The sequence below is a fragment of the Drosophila teissieri genome, chromosome X (assembly GCF_016746235.2).
Source record: "Drosophila teissieri strain GT53w chromosome X, Prin_Dtei_1.1, whole genome shotgun sequence".
Classification (NCBI taxonomy): domain Eukaryota; kingdom Metazoa; phylum Arthropoda; class Insecta; order Diptera; family Drosophilidae; genus Drosophila; species Drosophila teissieri.
This window is the reverse complement of record NC_053034.1, coordinates 9,902,528-9,923,921: the sequence shown is the minus strand read 5'-3', so window position 1 is coordinate 9,923,921 and position 21,394 is coordinate 9,902,528. Positions and strand designations below refer to the sequence as shown.

The 21,394-nt window shown below is 48.7% G+C and overlaps 6 protein-coding genes across 7 annotated transcripts; 1 reads left to right on the top strand and 5 right to left on the bottom strand.

Moving 5' to 3' along the window:
- Nucleotides 1-194: 194 nt before the first annotated feature.
- Nucleotides 195-1,052, bottom strand: LOC122624362. The gene is made up of 2 exons (XM_043803870.1): nt 744-1,052; nt 195-674 (listed from the first exon to the last, which is right to left on the bottom strand). The coding sequence occupies exons 1-2, from the start codon at nt 976-978 to the stop codon at nt 418-420; spliced, it is 492 nt and encodes a 163-aa protein (XP_043659805.1). The 5' UTR covers nt 979-1,052; the 3' UTR covers nt 195-417.
- Nucleotides 1,053-1,958: 906 nt separating this feature from the next.
- LOC122624583 (N-acetylgalactosaminyltransferase 7) lies at nt 1,959-6,702 on the bottom strand. Its single transcript, XM_043804220.1, has 3 exons — nt 5,983-6,702; nt 4,707-5,183; nt 1,959-4,273 (listed from the first exon to the last, which is right to left on the bottom strand). The coding sequence occupies exons 1-3, from the start codon at nt 6,185-6,187 to the stop codon at nt 3,180-3,182; spliced, it is 1,776 nt and encodes a 591-aa protein (XP_043660155.1). The 5' UTR covers nt 6,188-6,702; the 3' UTR covers nt 1,959-3,179.
- LOC122624589 (DNA repair protein XRCC2) lies at nt 6,671-7,907 on the top strand. Its single transcript, XM_043804228.1, has 2 exons — nt 6,671-6,776; nt 6,898-7,907. The coding sequence occupies exon 2, from the start codon at nt 6,926-6,928 to the stop codon at nt 7,640-7,642; it is 717 nt and encodes a 238-aa protein (XP_043660163.1). The 5' UTR covers nt 6,671-6,776; nt 6,898-6,925; the 3' UTR covers nt 7,643-7,907.
- Nucleotides 7,908-7,952: 45 nt separating this feature from the next.
- LOC122624582 (protein Wnt-5) lies at nt 7,953-12,201 on the bottom strand. Of its 2 annotated transcripts, XM_043804219.1 has the most exons (2): nt 11,094-11,201; nt 7,955-10,968 (listed from the first exon to the last, which is right to left on the bottom strand). In XM_043804219.1, exon 2 carries the CDS (start codon nt 10,960-10,962, stop codon nt 8,293-8,295), a length of 2,670 nt encoding a protein of 889 aa, XP_043660154.1. In that variant the 5' UTR covers nt 10,963-10,968; nt 11,094-11,201; the 3' UTR covers nt 7,955-8,292. The 2 variants fall into 2 exon arrangements, with proteins under 2 accessions (XP_043660153.1, XP_043660154.1); XM_043804218.1 differs by having other exon boundaries at nt 7,953-12,201.
- A 92-nt stretch (nt 12,202-12,293) lies between these two features.
- LOC122624584 (glutathione hydrolase 1 proenzyme) lies at nt 12,294-18,890 on the bottom strand. Its single transcript, XM_043804221.1, has 4 exons — nt 18,551-18,890; nt 13,792-14,997; nt 12,847-13,087; nt 12,294-12,782 (listed from the first exon to the last, which is right to left on the bottom strand). Exons 1-4 carry the CDS (start codon nt 18,553-18,555, stop codon nt 12,495-12,497), a joined length of 1,740 nt encoding a protein of 579 aa, XP_043660156.1. The 5' UTR covers nt 18,556-18,890; the 3' UTR covers nt 12,294-12,494.
- Nucleotides 18,891-19,406: 516 nt separating this feature from the next.
- On the bottom strand, nt 19,407-21,046 carry LOC122624588. Its single transcript, XM_043804227.1, has 2 exons — nt 20,538-21,046; nt 19,407-20,360 (listed from the first exon to the last, which is right to left on the bottom strand). Exons 1-2 carry the CDS (start codon nt 20,911-20,913, stop codon nt 19,708-19,710), a joined length of 1,029 nt encoding a protein of 342 aa, XP_043660162.1. The 5' UTR covers nt 20,914-21,046; the 3' UTR covers nt 19,407-19,707.
- Nucleotides 21,047-21,394: the final 348 nt, after the last annotated feature.

Below are 21,394 nucleotides of genomic sequence, written 5' to 3'. Positions count from 1 at the left end.
ATCATCGCTTTCGAGTGGAAGGCGCGTGAGGAGCGAACCATTTGAAATTGATCAAGATTGCCGAATACCCTGGGGTATGATTATATATGATCTCTACCAATAGCAACTTTTCAGCTTTGCGATTGGGGCATTCCGTCGTACACAGTGAAAAACATATACATAATTATTAAAAGCGAAAGATCAGATCTACACAGTTGTTCGTAGAAAATAAAGATTTTTAATTAAGGCATCATGTTTGGTTATTTTTTTAACAAATTTTGGTAATCTTATCCCATCAATGACATTAAATTAATTACTTAAGTCTAGGTAACCGTTTTTAGTCTGCCTCTATACATAGATGTATATTTCAAATTGGAGTCACATTTTCCAAAAAAAATATATAAAGCTAACGAGCTAACGAGGAACTGCAGCAGCTGCTTAGTTGACTCCGTAGTACGAAGCCTGGTAGGAGAAGTACTTGGTGTTCTGGGCCTCCAGCACGATGGAGATAAATCTCTGGCCGATGCCTCCGGCGAGCACGTAGGCGGTGCCCTCACTGCTGTCCTGGGTGCACAGCAGCTCCACGTAGGACACGGCGGCACCAGTGCCACTCTCCGGATAGGTGAGCTGCACGCTCACATCCTGCGCCCGCTGGTACTCGTAGGTGTCGGCTGTCTGGGCCACCAGTGCGTCGCCTGAAAGTATGCCAGAATGCGAAGTCAGTCAGTCAGTCAGATTGGTGGTGTGCTTTGGGGAATGCTTACCGGGAATGCGGGCACCCAAGTTGTAGCGCACGGTTTGGCTTCCGACACGGGCCTTGCCCGGCACGATCTCCTTCTCCATTGGCTGCACCTGCAGACCCGGAAACTGGGCGGCAAAGGCATGGATATCGTGCACCACACGAATTCCGGCGCTATCCACGCGTATTTTCCCAGCCGCTCCGCCGGACACAAGGCAGCCCAGCAGGGCGGCCAGCAGGAACAGGCTAAGCTTGGACATCTTGGGTGTGGCGTTCGAGTGAGCAAGTGTATCTGCAGTTGACGCGGCGCGTTGAAGTCACGGAATGATGGCCAAGGTCTGGAAAGCACCTATTTATACCGCCACCCCGTTTTGCTTTGAATCATATTAGGTGGCCTCTTATCAGGCCCATTGCCAATTTCAAGTGGCAAGTGACAATTTCTAATCCGATGCCGGAAAAAGGGCCACACCGACGGGGAGAGTGCTCTGCACTGCTACAAAGTTGTAATAAATTATAGCTTAGAGTATAGTGATACACCTTGCAGTGTGTCTACCCCGCGGAAGGGTAAGCATAATAATGCTGATAAGAAAACCTCCCACTTCACTCAATTAAATTGAACAATTTCGGTGTTATTGCGCTCGGATCCAATCATCCCCCTTCCGCCCCTCCGCTCCTTCCGCCCCTCCGGCAGCTGCGATGGTGTACCAATAGGCGGCAGATAAGACCACGGCTCCGACTTTGGGAGTACGGCCAATCCGGCGGTAAACAAACCGTTTCTGTTTTTCTTTTTTTTCGGGGCCTTAATCAATGGCCAAAAACTAACTCTACCCACAATCGATTGCCCCAGGATGGACACCTGGACTTCCCTTCCCCATTCCGTCGATGGGGAAAGCACTTCCCGGAATCTTATCGCCCGTGGACTTCCCTGGAAGTGAGTGGAGCGTCGAGTGGCTTCGAGTCGAATCGACGCATCGCATCATCATCAGCACTTGCAATCAACGCGGCCATCGGTTTTGTAGATTCGATTTAACAATAAGTTATGAATCATTGGCTTAATTTTGGCTTTAATCGCCATACACTTGAAAAAGAGTCGGGCATATAATGATGCAACTATTCTTAGTCAACATTTAAAGAAATTTCGAAAACTTTCTAGAAAGCAATCCTCGTTCTGTACAAATCTTGAGATGGAAACTTAATTAGATATTTAAGAGTACTGCCCACAAAATGAAACAATCTAGAGTTTGGTTTACATGGTAAAGTGTTTAGAAAACGTTTTTATTTCTAGGCTATAATTCAGACTTATCGATAACTCTAAAGTTACACATGAATGTAAAATATTGTTTCAAAACTCAAACTGCCGCAGCACTTGCAACGATCAATTACGATTACGACTACCTGGTACAGAGAGCTTTACGGAAATCGAAAGTAAACAAAAAAATAAGATTAGGAATACTAGAGCCGAGCTTCGCTGCAGACTCGATCGATTCGGTTCGGTTCGGATTGGATTGTAATGGATTATAATAGATCATAATGGATTAGATTGGAATGTGGCAGCGTTGAAACTAAGCTAGGGTTAGTTGGACTTGCAGGAGTATAGACTAAGGTTAGTACATTCGTTTGAGTTGGCAATCATAAAGCAAAACAATCTGCGGCCCTGTCCTCCCGCTCCTCACCTCTCTCTCTCTCTCTATAAATCCTCTATTGCACTCGACTCGTCGCCTTCCCGCTTTCGCGCTATCTCCCTCTAATTCGCTTCCGCTCTATCCCCATCGCATTCTCTCACTCAAACGCAAGGACACACGACGCGTCGGCATGGATGGAAATCCCCCCTCCCGGTTTGGATCCTAAGTATCAATTGAATATCTATTGGTTGAGATTCGCCAATCAGAATGCGTTGTTTATCTAAGCTAATTGTGATGATTTTCGTTCTACACTAAGTGCGTTTTGTGAAGTTCTATCTCTCTGGAGAAAAGTGGAAAACAGTTTTTCAAGTACTACTACTTAACACACACGATTTTGAAAATTGTTCTAATGCTTACATGGAAATTGTTCGCAAGGTTTGCCATCTAAAGATTCTTACGAAATTGTTTTACAACATCGAAACTCCTAAGCTTTAATAATATCCTTGAAGACTCATGCGTTGAGCATTGAATGCCCTGGTCTGGATCCTAGTTACCTTGGGGGATTTCCAAGTGCCGACAGTGCATATGTACAGTGCGTTACATAAATGCAGATTTATGATGTATGCGTGTGATTTCTTGTGATTTCTTGTGTTTTTCGTGTGTATATACTTGTATGCGTTACAAAACCAACAACAATTCCATTTCTCATTTTCACTAAATTGCTTTTGTCTAAAATATCGCCCCCGTTGCCCCGGCTGAAACCCTTGTGATCCATTCCTTGATCCTCCTGCTGCTGCTGCTGCTCCTCCCAATCATGCTGACCACCATCCACACTGGACTTACCAGCGCGGGCGTATCTCCTTGAACCACCACTGCTGGTAGCTATCGTTGACATCGCAGTGACCCAGTGACAATTGCTGCGTGGCCGGGTGCAGGGCCATGCACTTCTTGTGGACGCGGTGCATCAGATGCTTTGTGTGCTCGTTGTACTGCCAAGGACCGTCGACAGTCCCCAGGCGACACACGGCCAGCTTGATGCCCTGCCGATCGGCCTCCACGCAACGCTCGCCGACGCCCAACTGCCCGGCGGCATTGAGCCGGACCAGTTGATTGTTTCCACCGCCATGGCAGTATGTGAGGCCCATGATGGCGGGCGGCTGGTGACCCATGGAGTCCAGGCATCCGTCGGAGGCCACCGAGCGCAGCTCGCCCCAGTGCAAATTGGCCGGCAGTCCCGGGAACTTGTCGTAGACGTCGTAGGCGATGTGGTCCATAAACCACTGGAAGCTCTTGCAGTTCAGCCGCTTCTTCAGCGCCAATTGCTCGCTAATATCGCCCATGTCCAGGTAGCGCGCCAGCGGCTCCCGCGTATAGAAGTACTCCTTGTGCGTGTCGTCGAACCACGTCTCGATGACGCGCTTGTAGTTGATCGTGATCAATGGACCCTTCTTCTTGCTGGCCAGCTTGCCGAAGTTGTAGGGCATAAAGCCGCGATAGACATGACCGACGCGTGAGCAGGGCACCCACTCGATGCTGCCGCCACACTGCCAGATCTTGAAGCTCAGCTCAAAGTTCTCGCCGCCCCAGACCAGCAGACCCGGATCGTAGGCGCCCAGCTCCAGGAAGTACTCCCTATTGATGGCGAACAGGCCGCCGGCGTGCGTGGGACTGCGATAGGGTTCCGAGTTGTGTGCACGGCGGCGCTGCTCGCGACGAGGCACCTCGTTCTCCTTGTACAGCATGCCCCATTCGAAGATGCCGCGGAAGTGGTTGTCCGTCCCATAAACCGGTCGGTACTCAAAGTTCTTGTGGTCAATGCCATCGATAATGGGCACCGTCATCACAGTGCGATCCCGGTAGATGGGGGCCAGCAGTGGCGGCAGCCAGTTGGTGTTTACCTCGCAATGGGCGTCCAGGAAGACGATCACCTCACCTGCGGGACACAAAGCCGTTTAGTGTTTGTATGGATACTTATAAGGATGTGGTTTATTAGAATGATTAAAAGGACAAATACTTCGCTTTACTTTGTTTGCATCATGTTTATGCTGAAATGATTGTTTGAAATCGAAGCAGATTAAAATGCAATGATATACTACAATACTATTTTGCTGAGATAACGTAAATGAAATTCATTGAGTCTGCAGATTAAACGATTATCATTGCCATAAAGCGGAACGTGAATTTATCATCAATTAAAATGCCAAATAGCTGGCGTTCAGCGTTTGAAGCAAACATCTTAAGATAAAAAAAAACTATTTTTTTCCACATAACACGTTCTTTGAACTATGCGATAAGCTGTCTTGAGTTATGCCAGAACACATCATATGCATATGCATATGCATAGCTGAGATATGTAATGGACGCACCTGTAGCCTCCATGGCTCCCCTGGATCTCGTCCGGATGAGACCCTCGCGCTCCTTGTTCCTGATCACTTTCACCAGCCCCTTGAACTGCTGCACATACTCGTCCAGCTGGCTGCGCAGGTTCTCCTTGTCGGAGAAGTCGTCCACCAGGATGATCTCGTGCAGCATGTGCGTGGGCGAACGGTCGATGACCGAGTGCACGGTGCGCATCAGCACCGAGAAGCCCTCGTTGTGGAAGACAATGATGACACTGGTGCGCGGCAGATCGAAGGGGTAGTCCCAGTGGCGGCACTCCTCCAGCCGCGTGTCCCGCACCGAACGGTGCATCGATATCTCGTCGGAGCAGGCGATGTTCATGCCGTACTCCATCTCGGAGGCGTCCGACATGTGCTTCTTCTCGGGCGACAGGCTGTGGGCCTCACCATTCTCGCCGGGTCCGCTACGTGGCTTCACATCTTTCGGCTCAAAGTTGCCAAGGCCTGAAACACGCAAGATCGCAGAATTGTGAGTGTGGCGCATGCAAGTGGCTATGCAAGCCTACAGCAATTGTTTAAATATTGGCCTAGCCACTGTATGCGCCCTTGCAGGAGGTGTGGGTTATAATTTTAGACTTATGGGCTTTTTAGCCCAATGGTAAGCCTTCATCTTAGTCAGCTTATGTCGTGTATGGAATATTCTATCACAATGAATTTCAGTGGCTTTAAATGATTGGCATTTGGTACAAAACACCATTTATGGGTGCTGCGTGGTAAAAATGCCATGGGAATGAATTTTGTGAGGTTCTTTTCTCACTCTATCCGAATTTGATAGTAGGTTAGGGCCATTACAAAGCCGGTTTTGGAGAATGTAGAATGGAATACGATAAATATTTCAGATGGGCTCGGAATTGACTGTACGATAGGTTGGAAAAAGTTATCCTTTAACCTCCAACGACACTTTACTCATGCTTAACGTGGTCATAAAGCCTTCTGTGAAGACTATATCGTATACTTGACGAGTATTAATTGGTTTGGCCAAGAAAAAGCCGGTTTTAAGTGATATGTAGCTAAGATTACTGAATACATTAGCTGGCTTGGCAGTAAGCAAACAAATCGGACTCCCCTAACTATTCCATATCCCTAGTCCTGATAATGGTCCTCCGCAATTAACTGATATAATAGGTGAGTCAGGTGTATTAATGGTAAGGGTCACGTTATCGAGTGACACATCCTGTTCCTTATCCTGGTCTACTACATCACAATGATCAATGGTGCTATCCTCGATTCTATAGCCACTTACCATCGACCAGCTTGGGCACCTCCCGGGGCCTGCCCTCCAGTCGCTGGTGGGCGAACTTGGGTCCGCCGAAGCGCGTGTGATACGCCTCCTGGACGCGCTTGTGGTGATCGCTCCAGTTGGCCAGCAGATACAGCAGTGGCAGCAGCACCAGGAGGCACAGTGCCAGCCGGCATATCCGACCGCTGCGGATGGTGCTTACGCGCATCTCTACCAATTTCCAATTCCCAGTGCCAGATTCCAGTTACAATGTTCCAAATCTGTTGACGTGTCTAGGTGGCCAGAAAGAAGAAGCACGGCACGGGATGTGGGGCGGGGGGGCGCGGGGAAAGGTGGCCAGAAAGCAGAAAGAGAACAAAAGAACCACTTTCGGTTCGGATTCGGATTCGAGATGCCGCTGAATGATCAAAGGCGCCCCGCCGATAATGACAAGTGCTGGGGCGAGTAGCTGACTGGAGTCCACCACCTCGTCCGCCTGGGTGTTGCGTTAAGTCGAAGCGGAGCAACTTGCCGGCGAAAAGGCGCCGCTGGCTTTGAGCAAATTGCGAGTGCAGGTGCACGAATATTCGCGGTGCAAACGTAAACAAAAAATGGTAGAAAACGATGTTCAACTGGTAACAACGCGTTATGCCGTTTTTTCTATCACCGCGCAGGCGTTACGCCTAAATTAGGCACCAGCAGCGATAGGCGGCTGGGCGATAACAAAGGGTGGTGAAAATGGAATTATTTTTTTGTATGTGTGTAATATTATTTGAAACGCTAACTGAAAAGTATAACGAAAGGCTTGCTGCTTTTAGGTAACTATTTCACTTGCCCTAGTTCCATTCAAAAATGAAACAAGTTTAAGCTCGCGACATTCCACATTAGCTGCCTGTCATCGATAACGGCCACAATCGATAACTCCTTTGTTTATTCCAGGGCGCAATTTGTAAATTTAACTACATAAATGGGCTCACGTCAACTGCACTTTGCCGTATTTGGCTCATGCGGCTTCGAGTCGGACACGCTGGTGGAGATTTCGGGCACCGGGAACAGTGGCAAAAGCCTGGTGCTCCAACAGTTGGTGGCCCACTGCTTGGCGCCCTACAAATTCGGTGGTCGCCAGTGGAACGTCCTGCTGATCAATCTGAGTCACAAAATCAACCGGGAATCTCTGACCAAGAGCATTCAAATGGAACTGAAGGCGTACTCTGTGGGTGAAGTGGTCGCTGAGAATTGCCCCACGGAGCAGCAGCTGGCCGAGATTGCCGCCGAGTGCGTGGGTCGCGTACGATTCCTCAACTGTTTCTCCAATGATGATGTTTCCACCTCGTTAATCGACGCCCGCTATGCGATCATCAATGATCCTGGCATACAACTGGTTGCCATGGACACACTCAGCGAATTCTACTGGCTGGACGAGCTAAAGTTAAACAAGAGAATGTCCATGTATCGCCACTATCGTTTGCTCCTGGCGCGCCTGGAGAAGCTCTGCAAGGACGCCATCGTCTGCGGAATGTACACGGTGCAGTCTGCCTTCCTGGAGAACCGCTTCGGCGATAACCTGCCCGAGACTTGCATAAAGTACCATGTCAGGATGCAGAAGATTCAAAACCAGATCCTCCTCAATGGACTGCCGCTGTCCTTTAGCAATGGTCTTCATTTAGATACCAAATGCAGCTAACGTAGAAGTTAGATAGGAACTATTTACTTAGGAGACCTGCAAACACCTAGTTTAATTAATATTACTCATTTTCTGCAAGGATCCTAACAAGGATAACTAGTTCAAACATGAAAGCTGAAAGGAAACGCTCAAGAAAAGGTCGCTTTTATGACTTATTCCATTCAGTAATATATTTAATATTATATATCAGTAATATTATCTTAATTAAAAAAAATACAACAGTTCTTTAAAATTGTGTTGAAACCTTCACTATGTTCTTTTTTGTTTTTGAAGAAGGCCAACCCTACCAGAATTATACTTAAAACTAATGATTTCTAAAAGCTATACATAAGTAAGGTGGTTTTGTTTAGCAGTGTTTTTTTTTTTTTGTTTTCTTTTTTGTTTCTTTTTGTTTATCATTTCTTAGCATTTTAAGAAGAAGCAATATGGTTTTGCAATTAAAATGGGGGGCTTTTCAATGTTATCCGCCGATTGATGTTGATAGTGCTTAAAAGCCGGTAAATGAGTAGAAATTATTAAATACAATCATTAATTTAAATGTAATTTCAATAAATAATTATTTGTTTAAATACGATTATTTCCTTCATGGCTTAGTCACAAACATTAAGACATTTTTGAATTCAATCAACGCTGTTCAACGCTCTCTAACCCTATTTACATGTGTGTTCCTCGAGTACCTTTGTACAAACATCACATTTAACCTGGCAACACCAGTGAAATTTGCAGTTGCAGCGCTCATTAACTATAATGTTCTTTGTATTATAGCCCCGGCCGCAGCAGAGGATGGCACAGCTCTCCAATCCCGACGAGTTTTTGTGGCACACACGTCCGTGTGTTCCCGGCCAATGCAGCGCGTAGCTATTGCGGCACCAGTCGGGGCTTTCGTCTAGGTAAATAAGATCGTGAGCGGTCGGCACCTTGAATTGCAAGTCCTTGATCTGGAGTCGTCCACGCTTGTTGATCTTCACCTTGGTGGCGCCCTCGTACTTCTCACGCAGATAGTCGCCAATCTCCCGGATGGAGGACAATTGCTGCCAGCAGGTGATCAGGCTGCACGAACCGGACACACCGTGGCACTTGCAGGTTATCCTGGCCTTCTTGATCACCGCCCGCCGTCCGGCTTCATTGTTGTGCAAGTTCATCAGGCTCCTGGCCTTGACGGTTGCCGTGCTGCGCGGCAGGATGCCGCCATCCTTGTAGCTCTCCTTGATGCCATTCCTCGGATAAGCGGGCGCATCGGCGGCAGCCCTCTGGTTTTTCCGCTTCTTCTTGCGCGGCTGCTGCTCGCCCTTGAAGAACTTGGTGTTCACGATCTCCTGCTTGATCTTCTCCTGCAACTTAATCATCTCCTGCTCGTCTATCTTGGATGTTAGTATCTCCTTGGTAATGCGCTGCTCCAGTTCCAATAAGTGCTGATCGAAGTTTTCATTGCGTACGTGACTGTTTTCAGCCTCAGTGCTTTTTCTAACATTTCTCACTACCAAACTTGTATCGTTTTTAGCATCTACATTTTTGTTACGTTTAATACCTATGTTAAATGCATTCGTGTCATCGGAATGCATGCGATTTTTGTTGATCTCCTCGCGTTTTCTCTTAACGCCACGCGTCTCGCGATTGGTCTCCTTCTCCCGCGAATCAATAAAGTCCGTGGCAAACTTGTAGGCGAACTCCAGGTTGTCGCCACAGCCGCCCCACTTCCAGTCGTCGTGGAGCTGCTTGGGTCGACTGCCCCGGGAGCAGCTGCAGGAGGCCAATTGCCCATCCCGGCAGGCGCGTGCTATGAAGCTGGTCACGGTGGCCGCGGCCAGGGCGTGAATGAAGGCCATTTCGGGAGCGGCCAGGCTGGTCATGGGACCAAATACGGTCTCATCGTTCGTTGTACTGCAGTTCCAGCGGCGATTCTTGAACTGGAACTGGCACTCCTGGATGGCGGCACGGGCACCCCGACTTATGGCCGGCATCACGCTGGTGTGCTTCACACATTGCTTCTTTTGGCTGTTGCTTAGGCCTATTGCGCTATAGCAGTTATTGGGATTAAGATCGATTGTCTCCGAGTAGGCGTCCACAGTTGGAGTCGTGTCATTGTGATGACCGTTCGCGGAGCCAGCTGCTCCGTGCTCCTCCATGTTCTTGATAAGGAATTCCCTATCGCTGGCGACATCGGCAGATGTCATCACAACGTCGTGCTTAAAATAATCCGTGACGGATGTGTTGTTCTCCATGGATACCTTAATATAGTCTGGCATGATTTTCCTATTACTACTACTACTACTACTGCTACTACTACTAATGCTGGGCTGCGAGCGTTCCACACGCGAAAGCAACTCGCCATCCGATCCCTCGGAGGATACTTTAAAGGAGTCTGGAATCTCGATTGATACGGCAAAACGCTTCGTATTGTTAATCGTCTGTATGATGGGCTCGAATCGGGGCTGCATGTACTGCGACTGGCCGCGGAACCACTCGTCTCGCTCCCGCTGCCGCTGCTGCTCCTCCCGGCGACGCTGACGTATGCATTTCGGGGACTCGGGATTACGCAGGCAGGGTGGTCGCTTTGTTGTGCGCAGTGGTGAGCCCGCCTTTGGCTGGTTTATCGATGGACTGCGCTCCGCTTCGAGCGAGGTCTCTGTGGAGAGTGTCTCGTTGAGCAGTATCACCTGGGGCTCGCTGGGATTCTTCTGGCCATGATTGTTACTGGCGGCCGCTGGATGGGAGTCGGTGTCTGTTGGTTTAAGATGGGATTGATTATTCGCTAGCTCCTCGTTCTGATAGTAGCCACCAATCGGCTGCTCTCCGGGATTGTAAGCTGCTGCTCCTACTCCTCCTCCACCTCCTACTGCTCCTCCGCCACCGCCACCACCGTCAGGCACAGGCACCTTGGGTGTTGGTGGGGCTATGGGCGCGGAATACTGATGAATCGGCCGCTGGGGCCGCTTGGCATTGGGGGGCGTGCCCCCAGCTCCCGTTGTCTTGGCCTTGTCCTTTTGCAGGCTCGGGAATTTGACAAATTTCGACTCGAAGTTCGAGTTGGTCTTGGTCATGTTGTGCAAGAAGAGTATGTGCTTCTTCAAATCATCAATGTTGGACGTGGGATCCCCCTCCACCTGGGCCAGTGGCGAGGGCACAATGGTCGAGATGGCTTTAGCGTTCGGTTGCGATGGCTGCGAGGGACTCAGTGTGGTGGCCGCCCAACGTGGATCGGGTGATATATTCTTGAGCGCCATGGGCACTATGAACTTGCGATCCTCGTCGGTGAGGCTGGCTGGTAGGCCATTCTCGTCGGTATCCTCGTCGAGCAGGATTATCTGCTTCTGATCCATCTCCTCCTGTATCGGGTGAATAGGGCGAGATGTAATGTTGTTCGGTGAATCGAATACCAATCTCTTGGTGAGATCGGCCTTAACGAAGCCAGTCTCCGAGTCCCGCAGGTCCACTGGCTTTATGAACGTACCGAGCTTGCGGAGGCCCTCTTGATGCATATTGGCCTGCTCGTCCTTGGTCATGTTCAGTGGTATGCTGGAGTTGGCCAGCTGCTCCACCTGGTTGCCAAACTCGATGAACGGGGACTTGAGGCCGAGGTATATCCATGTCGGCACTCCTTGCAATCCAACTGTGGCATATGCACCTCTCGCGGTTAAGTGCAACATACACATTGCACGCAAGAGCCACAATAGAAAGTGCCTTTTTCTGTAGCAATTCATTATTGCTATGAGTATGTGTATTCCTGTTCCTGTTCCTCTTCCTGTTCCTGTTCCTCTTACTATTACTTATGCAGTATTACTAGTATTGTTACTAGTACTATTATTATTATTCTTTCCTTCTCGTTCGTTTCAGTGCGATTCCATTCAATTCAATACGATTCAATACGATTCGATTCGATTCAATACGAATCGACGACGACGACGACTCGACTCGATGCGATTCGATTCGGTTCAGCTGATGCGATGTGACTTTGTGATTTGATTTGATTTGATTTCATTTCATTGGATTCGATTTGATTGTGAACGAAATGAAAGAATGAAAAATGTTTTTCGATAACACTAGAAAATCGATTGGCTGTGTTGGTTGAGTTTCCTTGAGTCCACGAAATCTGCCGTAAATATTGTGATTAGCTGCTCGCTATAGGCTGCCAGTTCATGCGCTCGCTGAGAATTTGTAAAATAACAAAATGAGAACTGGATTTGTGCATAGTATGTATGTATACAATCAACCACAACCGCATCATGCACGAACGAAACTCGCGACGAAGTAATCCACCCTCAACGACAAATTGTAAACAACTGAAGAACTCGTTCGGTTCGGCATTTAAGTCTTTCGTGGTAACAAACGCAGTCGAAAATGAAAATGTTGCCCAGCCAGCCAGCCAGCCAGCAGACCCACCACCACCACCATACACACATTTTCACTTCACCCCGCCGCATGTTGTGCAACATGTTGCAGACGACGCGACGCGCACAACGCCGACAAATTCCATCAACGAACTCGTCGCATCCTTATCCTTTATTCGAAAAACTTGCCGCGAATTGCGCGTAAATTTGAGGCGCATTGTGTACCCACTTTCCACGCCCACTTCTACGTGAATTTCTTTCTATTAGGTACGTACCTACGGTACATTTTAGTCCTGCAAGCAATGGATAACATTTAGCACCGCTTACAGCATGAAACATGGCAAATCCGTTTATTTGGATACATCGGGCATTCACAGCCTGGTTATGTACATAAAAAAAGGAATTTTCGAAAACATTCTCTATTCGAAATACTGGTAAACATTACTCGCAGGCCTCGGCGGCACATGCGACCTACGGACTAGGTTAAATAAATAAAATCACGATACCCCCACGGGACACGCATCCTAATGCTGCATCTTGTTGGTTTTGGCCAGCGTGAGGGAGCTGCCGATGCGACGGCGATCGTAGAAGGGCTCCGGCTGCTCCAGTGCACCAATGGCGGTCACTGCGGCGAAGCTGGACCCGGCGGGCTCCTCGTACAGCTCATGACCCACCTGCTGCAGATAGGCGCTGATGCTGCTGTCCACCTCGTGCTCATAGCTCACGCGCATGGGGGCCAACTGGTGGTGCAGGCGGCCATTGTTCACGGCGGCGGTGAGGCTCTCGTTGCGGAGCAGGTACTTCATGATCACCTGATGGATGAAAGGACCTCAATTATAATTATATACTTAGTGGGGATTAACGCCAAGTGCTTACAGCTGCCACACTGGTGGTGATGCGAGTGCCACCTGCTGCTCCGACCAGCAGACGTACATTGCCATCCTGGTCCACGATAATGCACGGACTCATCGAGGACATGGGACGCTTGCCGGGATATATGTAGTTGGCCGGCGAGGCGGGCACACCGAAGCCATTGATCACGCCCGGTGTGGAGAAGTCGTCCATCTCGTCGTTCAGGATGATTCCCGTCTGGGTGGAGGCCACCTTGGAGCCGAAACTGCAAAGCGTCCAAATCAAGCGTCAGTAAGGAAAGGTAACAAGTTGATTAAAGGCGCGAATTCTTGGGGCGCACTTTCCCTGTCCTTAGTGCGGACTCGAACCCGACCTTTTAATATTGGTATATGGGAAAACCGCTATTCTAAACCACTATTTATGCACAAACACAAGAGATTTTTCGGTAATCGGTCTTGTAAGCCTTCGTGTTATAGACAATTTTTGAACTTCCCTACACCTTTGCCCATCTGAAGCATTTGCAAGTCGATTAAATGCCCTGACTAATGGCTAGTTAGTTGAAAACAACATCTTCGCAGTTAGCGACACCAATTGGTTTCTCCACCAAGGTGAAAATCACGAGTTTCCCCTGTTTTTCAAATGTGTGTCCAATCGAACCTGCAGCTTCGATTCAAAAGCGAGGTGAAAAAGGAGAATGTTAATATATGTATGTGCACCGCTCACTTGCACTGTTTTGTTTTTGGGAGAGAACTCTCACCACTGTTGCTGTTGCTTCGCACATGTTGGGTATGGTGAAAAGTGTCATCTAGCTTCCAACATGGTTGCGCACAGGTTCGGCCAGACCGAATGGTGTCTCTACACCGGAAAAAATATTCCGTGGCCAAGAAATTCTTGAAAATCGAACTAAAACCTATCCTGACTTCGTAGAGCGGTTTTAAACACTAAATAGAATATTATATGAAAACTTACTAGTTATTGATGGTACTGGTGATGGACACGGCGTCGCCATTGGTGGCCAAGACATTCATGTGGGCGGTGCCATGGTCCTCCTCCACAGTGAAATTGGCGCCATAGTAGAGGTAATCCTGCGAAGTGCTGTTGTCGTGGATCAGCTTCCTGACGCTCTCCAGGAACTCCGGCTTGAGCATCTCCTCCAGGGTGGCATTGATGGACGCGGCGCTCACGGGATCGGCATACAAATCGCCCAGATTCGTACGCTGGCCATAGGCGTGCTTGAAGGCCTCCACCGCGCGCTGCCAGTAGACCTGCTCGTTGTCCGTATACAGATCGGCCATCAGGTTGAGGATGAAGGCCAGAACGGGTCCGCTGCTGGGCATGGGCGTGGAGTAGAGCGTGTAGGTGCCACTCACATGGGCGGACACGTGTCCATCGCTCTCCCAGCGCACCGTGTAGTCGCGCAGGTCCTGCTCCGTGATGATGCCGCCCATCTTCTGGATGTCCTCGACGAACTTGCGACCCGTCTCGCCGCCATCGTAGAACTCCTTGGCTCCATTCTCGGCGATCCGCTCCAGCGTATCTGCCAGGGCAGGACGCTTCATGTAGTCACCCTCCACGTAGGGTTCACCGCTTGCGTTGAGGAACACGGCCGAGAGCCCCGGATCCGCCTGGATGTTCACCAGCTTCGACTGAATGGCGGAGGCCAGATAGCGTGACACGACATGACCCTCGCGGGCCAGCTTAATGGCCGGCTCGAAGAGGCGTTTCCAGGGCAGAATGCCATAGCGACGATGCATCTCCCAGTAGCCGAGTATCTCGCCGGGCACAGCACCCGCTCTGGCGCCCGTTATCTCCGACTCGCCCACGAACATGTCCTTGTGCGCAGCCGCCGGTGCCGATTCCCTGGCAATCACCGTCTCCACCTTGCGCGTACTCCGCGTATATATGGTGGCCACGAAGCCACCGCCAATGCCCATGGAGTGGGGCAACAGCAGGCCCTCGCACAGCAGCGTGGCAATGGCTGCATCTACGGCGGAACCGCCATCCGTAAGCGTCTCACCGCCAACCGCAGCACAGCCGATGCCGTTGGACACCACGGCTCCGCTGACATACAGCGCATCCCGATTCTTTAGGCCGAAGACCAGGCCGAGGGTCAGTGCCGTCACCAGGAGGCCAGCCAGCAGTAGCCATAGCAAGACCTTCTTAGTCCACACAATCCTGAAAGGTTAAAGGTTGGGAATCTCATTAGAATCACTTAGTGCAGTCCCGATCGCGATCACCATCAGTTCCCGGCCCTCCAAACTGAAGAGCTCGAGGACCTGGTCGAGTGGCGCGGTGGCGCGGCGGTGTCGATTAGCTTTGATTTGGACGCCGCTATCGGAAATCAGCCAATCCGCCGAGTCACTCGACGGCAGACTGCCTCGACCCAGCTGATACCCTACTTTTCGATTTACGAACCATGCAAAGGTTGTTCACATTACGGAAAAAGCAACTCACTACTTACAATTATTTCAATATACATAGAAATATTCTAGAGACACATCTTCTAATAGAAAAGATAAATACTGTGGAAACCCAAGAAAAAATGAAGAAGAGCTTAACTAGTGTATATATACCAGTATGTAAACACAAGTCTAAATGGTATAAACAAATTATTGGGGGGTATAAAACATGCAAACAAAGATTTTGTAAGATTTCGATTTGTCACGATCCCGAAGTAAACAAAGTGTAAGATTAGAACAGAACGGTCTCCAGACCACGTATGACAACCTGGAGTGTAATCTCTGGACACTAGGGCCCAGTTAAATCAAATTAGCCGAATCATTGCGATCGATCTATCTGGAAAACCAGGTGAAAACCAGGTGAACAACTGAATACACCTATCTGCCGGATTCAGTAGCCCTATAAAAGCCTATCTGTGGCCAAGTGAATGATTGCCCCGCTCGGTGGAGTGTCCCATGACACAGGGATATTCGGAGGAGGGACCGTGGCGCGTTGTCATGTCCACCGGTACCGGTACCGGTTGAGTCCGGACATACCTTCTAGCATTTGACCGGGGAGAGGGTGTACTTATCGCCAAATGGAGTGCCCAAGTCTTCGATAACGGGCAATAATAAAAATGCCAAACGGAGATCGTAAAACTCAAGCGCTATTAACAGGCAATTTTCTATAATTAACGTAGATTTCTCGGGGGGAAAGTCGCAAGCACTTCAATTTTTAGTGCTCGTCATTCCGAAAAATGCGTCCTCCTCCGTATATTCGCAATCCCAAATATTTCGATCGATACGTTCCGATTATCGCCGTCCGTCTGCAGATTATGATCCTCAAGGGCCATTGCTTGCGAATCCACATTCTGCCGCATCATCCTGTGTGATAAACCGAACTGGATCTGCATATGATATGGTTATCGTTCGACGATAAGATTCGGTTTTCGGTTTTCGGTTCATTCAGGCACTCAATCCTTGTTACTGTTACTTCACCTTCAATGCCTTTAATGCCCATTAATGCCTTCAATGGGTTTTACAATCATCGGTAGCATTGTGCCATTGGTGCCTCCAATTGATCGGAAGCCGTCAACAGGTGCCATTAGCAATTTGGGATTATAGAGCGAGCACCTTTATCCGTCTTTATCAAGGTGGGCTTTTTGGGAACCGTGAATCGTAAATGTTTATGGAGATGGTCTTTGAACCGATAGTGAAATAAAAATTCCAAATTCCAAAATATCCTCAAAACACTTACCAGTGCGCACTCGATTCTGAAGCGATCTTTAAACAACTGATAAAAAGTGATCAAACTGTTTACGAAACTCAAGTGCTCGCTGTGTTATATGACAAAGTACGCATACTATATACAGTATAGAGTATATACATATATGCTTTGGATGGTAACTTTTTTTTTGGTTCTTTTGGGGCTGCGCTTGTCGAGATGAAAGAGATATCAAGTGATCTGCGGAATGCTGACATCGTTTAATTACAACAGTACAGTTTCAATCAGAAAACAGTCAGCCAACCAAAAAACATTCACATTTCCATTTATCAGCGGTATGGGTCTCTCTCAGCCGAATCGAATCGAATCGAATCGAATCGAATGTGCCCCGTCATCAAAGTCGAATCGTGTCTGCCACGGAGCACGAAGATAAAGTCTGTGACGTTGCACGGGAAGAACGAAAGTCATCCTTGGCCGATTGCCAGTTGCAGATGGATGGATGGGGTGTGCGGAGCGATAAAGTTGTTCTGGATGAAGTGGGATTACGTCTATACCTATACCTATACCTATACCTATACATATCTATAACCGGTGCAGTATTCAATGTCATTCCCATTCCCAGCGATAATTGCACGGGGGGGTTTCTCATGAATTATGCAAATACTGGCCGGGGTTACGGGGGATTCTCCGTTTGAAAACCAGTTTCTATAGCCTTCGCTATTAGCGTCCAACGAAATTAGCTGGCAAATCATGCCCATAACAGTCGCAGTTCGATAATTTCAATGGCAGTGCCTTCGCGGGGGTCGCAAACCCCCCAAAAAATAATAATAAAATAATGTCACTTTTAACACGATTCTTATCGCCGCATATCCATAAAGCAACCTTTCAATGATCGCAGCTGAATGAACGGATCCTACGAAATTCCCGTGTTTTTGCTCTGCAAGCGCCATAAACTTTATGCCCCTTAGAGCTGGCTATAGCTGGCATTATCTGAGGCAAGTACTATATCTTATGGGGCGTCGTAAAGCGGGGCAATTAGGCGCTAAACCCGCTAATTGCCGACATTCGACGGTTTTGATAAACTGTCTTGGAACGAATGCTCGTATAACGTGGATATGACGCATTTCGGGTCCTGAGATTGGGCAAACGAAAACAGGGGCGGTCACATACACACATATAGAGCTAATTTGATATCCAAAATTATGATATCTCACTTCTTATATCCCATATCACATATCGCATAGGGCAATGCAAGTCAGCTGGATAATCAGATGGGAGCCCATTATAAATTACTTAGCGATGTCGTGCCAGAGCGCTATCAATTACACTGCAAATGGGCATATTTGCTGATACATGTATCTTATCTTATGATCTTATACACGATCTTATACTGCGATCTGGGGTGTTGGACAAAGTCACTTAAGAGTCTGAAATAATAATGGGGCAACTTAATTACGGGGCGCTGAGATACAAATCTCAATCTTTCAACTTGCCTTACGCCACATACCAAATACCTAAAGTGACTAAATGATTTGTTGTGCTTTTTTTTTGCGTGTTTTACGTACGTTTTGTGTTTACACAAGTGCAAAAATAATAATTATCGGTTCTATGAGCATTTTGTATGGGTAAAAACGGCGGAACTGGCGGAACTGGCGGAACTAAAAGTTATTAAATAAAAAGCACAACGTGTAATAATTTCTCAATTAGGCTGTTTTTCCATTCGCGGTAAGCCATGGCAAATTGAAGATATGTATGTGTCTAATTTAAAAACTGTGTTTTGGCTTCGCTTCATATGCGCGAATTGTCACAGCTGGCGAGTCAATTGTGATTTCACTGTCAAGGTCTTCTACCACCACACTCTTGTCATCGATATGGGGTTATTAAGTTAATGATATACAACAGGAACTCTCAGAACTCGAAGCCAATGTTTTGGTTAATTACAAGTTGTAACAAAGTTATTTCCAAATATGGAAACTAATCATTTTGGTTAGATCCTTGTGCTTCGTGTTGGAGAGTTCCCACTGTACATCGTTTGCATGTCCCGTTGCTTTTGCCCAATTCTTACCTCATTGCAGGCGATTGCTGTGGTGAGTTCAGTAGAATATTTGCAAGCTAAGCCGGATAAAATCGAACGCCTTGACCACAAAAAAAAACACGAAGGCACCGAGAAACACAGAAACACGGAAGAAACAGAGAGTCGCGAATAGCACGGAAAAAAATATACATATATGAACAACAGCGGATAGATGTGTGCTCTATGTTTCTTCTATTTTTTTTAATATTTGTTTTTTTTTTGGATTTTTTGAAGATGCGGTTCCGAGAATCCACCAAGATTTCGTTGCGTTCGATTCCAAAGCAGCTCCCACCGCCTGCGACCACCAGCACCTGTTGCGATCGACTGATGGCTCCGATCCGCTGGAGCCGCCGCTCATCGCCTATCTTGCGATGCTAACTGTATTCCCTGCACACGACCCACCACCAACACCAACACCACCACCACCAACGCCATCACCCAGAAGGGCGACAGAGATAGAGAGCACGGCGGCAGAAAGAGAGCGCCGGCGAGCGGCTGCGACTTTGAGCTTGGCCGCCAAAGCTCGAGCGGTACTGCACGGCAACGCAAGGCAAGGCAAGGCAAGGTAAGGTAGCGCCGCTGGTGACGCAACGGGCGTGCGTGCACGTGCAGTTAGTCGGTGTCTTTGAAAAGCGACTGGAGTCGGCGGCGCAGCGAATGTATCGATACACTGCTGCTATAGTATCGATACACTGCTATAATATCGACAGCTTTCCTGCGCACATCGATAACATGCTCTTTCGCCGCAATGATTTATTTGAATATCCGTGTTCACAGTTTCTTTTACTTAAACTAATAAGAAGCCAAGTATATATGAAATACATAAGTATATAAGAAATAACAGTGATTACTCAGTTAGGCTCACGAATTTAATCATTTCTAACACACTTGCTTACACTTGCACCCATTCTAGAAACGCCAACTACCTCCATGTGCGGGGGACTCTCAATTTAGCTTAATTGACCGTCATAAATGGAGTGTGACTATTCAACGCCAATGTGTTGTTTCGGTCTTTGGAACAGGTGAGTCTCCTAGTCTCCATACCCTACACCTACTAATTTTGCCTTTGCTACAGATTTAGCTGATCCGATGAAAGCAAGCGTTGGTTCCGCTTCCAGTTTCTGGTGAGGATCAGCGGATGGGGACGACTAGCGCCAGCGCTCGTGCACCGCCGACTCCCGCATGATGATCCTGTGGAGCTTCTCCTGCTGCGTCAACTGCTGCTGCTTGGTGGTGGCGCTGTTTCGCTGTCCCTGCTGTGGCAGCGACTGCTGCTGCGTCCGCTGGAAGTTGGGCAGCGGTGCCTTCTTCTCGTGCGCCAGCTCCGTGTAGGCCAGCTTGCGGCGCTGCTGCGGCGGTATCTTCTTGCAGTAGCTCAGCTGATGGATGTGCAGCGTGCGCTCCAGGTCGAATCCTCGATCGCAGTGCTTGCACAGATGGACGGCGGCCATGTTAGTGCTGCTCTCTCGCTTGCGCCGCACCCGGAAGCGCACCTTGAAGTCGTCGTCGTGGATGTGCCGGTGGGCGCCCAGCAGCGATCGGATGTGGAACTTGGCCCCGCACACGCCGCACGTGTAGCTGGGCAGTGGGTGGGCCGTGGCATAGCTGCTCAGCGGCTTCAGCTGCAGGCGACCAAACGTGCCGGCCTGATACTCCCCGGCATCCCCGCCATCCCCATCGCCTTGACCAGCCTTCGCCGTACCGCTGGACGTTCGCTGGGCGGCCATGATGGCTTCCAGTTCCGCCGCCTCAGCCTCATAGTTCCGGGGCGTTAGACCATTGCGACGAGGCGACAGCAGTACTGTTGGAAAATGGCGGAAATGATAAATTTTCAAATGATTCACGACGCCGATGACTTTCATTGATCAATAACGTTCTGTAATACCAAATTCGGTGTCTCTAGCTTAAAGCTTAGCCCAAGATCACATAGCAAACAGGTTCCTAAAATCGATTATATATGCATTTATATGTAACTTACAATTGTAACCGCTGCGTTTCCGGTTTCCGCACTTGTACGTTGTCTCCACCTGCGATTTCTGCTCCTCGTCGGTCGTCTCCTGGGCTGCAGCCTGTGCCGGACTCCTCCTGCTTCGCCTGCGACGCTGGCCATGGGCAGCGGTGCCCGCTCCTTCCACTGCGGCCGCTGCTCCGCCCGCTCCCGCCGCGCTCCGCTTGCCCGGACGAGTGGGTGCACTGGCTCGGTTCGACTCGGAGAGGTACATCAGCTTGCGCTCCACCGCCTTGCGCGCGTTCTCCACCTGCGCCTCCACGAAGTCCGGCTGCTGAGTCCTGATGCCACCGCCCCCGCCCCGCTTGCCGCGCTTCACCTTGCTGGTTTTCTGCGACCTGTTCATCTCGTGTGTGTGTGTGTGAGTGGTTGTGTGTATGTGGGTGTGTGTCTTTTCACTTGCTTTGACTTCAGCTCGATGTTAGTCGGAGTCGAAGGAACTCGTAATCTATGGGCAAAGCTAAAATATCTGAATGAAACTAAACACTTGGGCTGCTGGACGGGGGGATTTCAAAAGTAGTCGGTTTCTCAATGGAAACCAATTTTATCTTGCATTTCGAAATAATATTTCGAATGATTGTTGTATTTCAAATTAAACGTTTTTTTAAAGAGTCTACATTCGCTATTTTGTTTTTTTTTTTCAAATAACGTAGATACAAATACGCCAGCCCAGTTCCAAACCACGGCTTGAGTCCGCGCTGGCGTGCATTTTCCCACAACGCGACGAACGGCCACACTAGCCACCGCGTGTGAATTTTTTTTGGCGAGCAGCGCAGAAAAAGCAGCTGAAAGCTGGAAAAGACAGCATAAATCGCCGTGTCGATTAT

What these genes read in the sequence shown, in the direction of transcription:
- LOC122624583 (XM_043804220.1), bottom strand. Translation starts at nt 6,187, where the DNA reads ATGCGCGTAAGCACCATCCGCAGCGGTCGGATATGCCGGCTGGCACTG. An exon ending in GGTGCCCAAGCTGGTCGATG is followed by an intron (nt 5,184 to 5,982) that starts GTAAGTGGCTAT and finishes TGCGTGTTTCAG; the next exon opens with GCCTTGGCAACTTTGAGCCG. An exon ending in GGGAGCCATGGAGGCTACAG is followed by an intron (nt 4,274 to 4,706) that starts GTGCGTCCATTA and finishes TGTGTCCCGCAG; the next exon opens with GTGAGGTGATCGTCTTCCTG.
- LOC122624584 (XM_043804221.1), bottom strand. An exon ending in ACCAGTACCATCAATAACTA is followed by an intron (nt 13,088 to 13,791) that starts GTAAGTTTTCAT and finishes GACGCTTTGCAG; the next exon opens with TTTCGGCTCCAAGGTGGCCT. An exon ending in TCACCACCAGTGTGGCAGCT is followed by an intron (nt 12,783 to 12,846) that starts GTAAGCACTTGG and finishes TTCATCCATCAG; the next exon opens with GTGATCATGAAGTACCTGCT.
- LOC122624589 (XM_043804228.1), top strand. Translation starts at nt 6,926, where the DNA reads ATGGGCTCACGTCAACTGCACTTTGCCGTATTTGGCTCATGCGGCTTC.
- LOC122624588 (XM_043804227.1), bottom strand. Translation starts at nt 20,913, where the DNA reads ATGAACAGGTCGCAGAAAACCAGCAAGGTGAAGCGCGGCAAGCGGGGC. An exon ending in GAAACGCAGCGGTTACAATT is followed by an intron (nt 20,361 to 20,537) that starts GTAAGTTACATA and finishes ATTTTCCAACAG; the next exon opens with TACTGCTGTCGCCTCGTCGC.
- LOC122624362 (XM_043803870.1), bottom strand. Translation starts at nt 978, where the DNA reads ATGTCCAAGCTTAGCCTGTTCCTGCTGGCCGCCCTGCTGGGCTGCCTT. An exon ending in CTTGGGTGCCCGCATTCCCG is followed by an intron (nt 675 to 743) that starts GTAAGCATTCCC and finishes GCATACTTTCAG; the next exon opens with GCGACGCACTGGTGGCCCAG.
- LOC122624582 (XM_043804218.1), bottom strand. Translation starts at nt 11,343, where the DNA reads ATGAATTGCTACAGAAAAAGGCACTTTCTATTGTGGCTCTTGCGTGCA.